Source organism: Eupeodes corollae, chromosome 1 (assembly GCF_945859685.1).
Source record: "Eupeodes corollae chromosome 1, idEupCoro1.1, whole genome shotgun sequence".
NCBI classification, from domain to species: Eukaryota; Metazoa; Arthropoda; class Insecta; order Diptera; family Syrphidae; genus Eupeodes; species Eupeodes corollae.
Genome location: NC_079147.1, coordinates 132,528,457 through 132,531,065, shown reverse-complemented (window position 1 = coordinate 132,531,065; position 2,609 = coordinate 132,528,457). Strand labels below are relative to the sequence as shown.

Here is a 2,609-nt window from a genome sequence, read left to right as displayed (position 1 = left end):
ACAATTCTTTGTGACACGAAAACCAACAAGTATTTAATTTCATGTGTTTTAAGTTCTATATGGGGAGCACATTTTTAGAAAGAAAAAAAAATAACAAAGTCACATTTTCAAATCCGCAAATATTGAAGATTGTATGTCTTCTTAACATAGCGCTCAATATGAAATATATTAAACCAATGATTGCCATAAATAAGGAACTACAGTCTAATACATCTCTGTGCAGACATCAAGAGTGCACTTTCAAGTTGTGTACACGTAAACAAAATGTTCGATGTTATTTTCAAAAAACATTATTTTGATGCTGTTCGTTTTAATTTCACTTGTATCGTGTATCGCCAAATTTTTTGATATATCACTTTTTAATTCATTGAAATATATTATTTAAGACAACATAAAAATGAAAGGAATCAAAAAACCAACAGAAATAATGTCCTCATATTTAGAGCATATGAAATTTTCTATTTTTAGAAGGAAACGAAATACAAATTTTAAGTGTAAATTATTTAATATTTTAAGATACTTTTATGTCTATGTATGCATCTAGCCTCTTCTTGAGTGGTATTGCATGGATCTAGAATTTCTGTTCTCAAATTTTTCAAGACATGTATAAAATGACTCATAATTATGTTACATTATGATGGCCAAATATTGCCTTATATAACACCTTGAAATCTATATGCACGTTCGTGTTATAGAATTATCAATGCACCTTTTAATAATAGTCCATTTACTAGCTTATTATGAAGGTGAAATTTCGGCTTAAATAAACTAATACAGGGCGCCTATTTGATATCATTCGTACAACCTATTAATTACCCACCCTATATATACACTCAATCGACCAAGAAATTCCTTTGATCCTAAAATATCGAAAAATAACTCAAACAAACGGTCGATAAAAGCTCTAGGCCTTGTATGCCGTATAAACGAAAAAGATATTCCGTTTCATCGATGATCCTCATAATAATATAAATAGAAGAACCACAAACCGTTGTATCCTCAGTTCGCCTTGTGTTCCTATAGCGCTTTATTCCCGCGAATTCAAATTAATACTTATAATTTAAAAAAATAGTCAGTATCATGGAACGGTGGGTTGGTAAGGTTGCAGTGGTAACCGGTGCTACTGGCGGTGTTGGTTCGTCAATTGTTGTAGAGCTGGTAAAAGCTGGAATGATTGTTTGCGGACTTGCTAGGCGAAAGGATAAAGTTGAGGTTGGTTTCATATAGAGTTGTTCATCATCAAAAATTTGTTCTTCAAATAATCCAGTTTAAATATAAAATAAGGCTCTACGTGTGAATGTTGTCGGTGCAAAAGGTCAGCTTAATGCCGTCGAATGTGACATAACCTCAGAGGCATCGGTTAGCACTGCATTTACTTGGATTGAGAAGACATTTGGTGGCATCGATGTCTTAGTAAATAACGCAGCTACTACAAGTAAATTTCTGTTGTTGGACAACAATAATATCAAGGATTTTCGCACAATGTTGGACACTAACATTATAGGACTCATAATCTGCACAAAGCAGGCTCTTAAAATGATGAAAGCTCGCGACGTGTCCGGAGTTGTGGTTAACATCAATAGGTCGGTTTATTAGATTATTATCCTCTGGTGCAAAGCGCAAATTGTACAGTTGAGTGTAGTGTGTGTATTTAATATTCAAATATCCTTTTAGTATTCTAGGACACAAGCTGAATACTTGTGTGCCGGGAACGAAGCCCGTCAACGGAATGTATCCAGCATGTAAATTCGCCATGACTGCTATTACGGAATGCCTAAGGCAGGAGGTGATGTATTTCGAAATCGCAGCTAAAATAATGGTAAGCAAGTTTCGTTGTTGTGTTGTGATGTGTTCGTTGCTTGTTTTGATTAAACGCATAGATGTGTCAGTCAATTAAAATTGATTATGCCTATATATGTATCCGAGCTATACATTTTTAGAATATTAGCCCCGGGCTTGTGGAGAACGACATAGTTACTGCTAATTCAGATAATGATTTGGTTACATTGATGCCGCGACTTGCCCCAGCTGAAGTTGCAAAAGCTGTGATTTTTGCTATATGTACTCCGGATAATGTATTGGTAAAAATGTTTACTATCTATAAATGAATTTTTATCGTTATATATTTCATATAAGATTAATAATTGATTTTTTTGTTTTAAGATTCAAGACATTATAATTAAGCCTGGAGGGGAGTTCTTGTGAAGAAAATCAGTTTTAAATAGAAGTAAATAAAAATTCAAATCCTTCGATGAAAAATGGCGGAACAGCTGCTATAATGCTATATATTGTTTTTAATAAAATATTGGTTGATATCCTGACTACATTGCATTTCTATTGTAAACACAGGATTATTAATATAAAATAAAATAAAACTATTTAAGTATGGCAACACATTTTTCACTGATATTGAAAGATAAAGCTTTCTCTGTTTTTCGTACGGCAACAGATGAAAATTATGTAAATATTCAAAGTTTATATATAACAAATAAAACATCCACATTCAATCAGAATAATTTTAAGGATTTTCGACAAGTTGAAAGTATTCTATAAGTTATAAGATATTTGTACATAAAAGGGTTATCAGTTCTAAAAAAGCAGTCAACTGG

General features: G+C 32.5%; 1 protein-coding gene across 1 annotated transcript; it reads left to right on the top strand.

Annotated features, from left to right (window-relative positions):
• The first annotated feature begins 991 nt into the window (after window positions 1-991).
• On the top strand, window positions 992-2,388 carry LOC129942310 (farnesol dehydrogenase-like). The gene is made up of 5 exons (XM_056051181.1): window positions 992-1,212; window positions 1,285-1,583; window positions 1,675-1,819; window positions 1,941-2,081; window positions 2,164-2,388. Exons 1-5 carry the CDS (start codon window positions 1,081-1,083, stop codon window positions 2,203-2,205), a joined length of 759 nt encoding a protein of 252 aa, XP_055907156.1. The 5' UTR covers window positions 992-1,080; the 3' UTR covers window positions 2,206-2,388.
• Window positions 2,389-2,609: the final 221 nt, after the last annotated feature.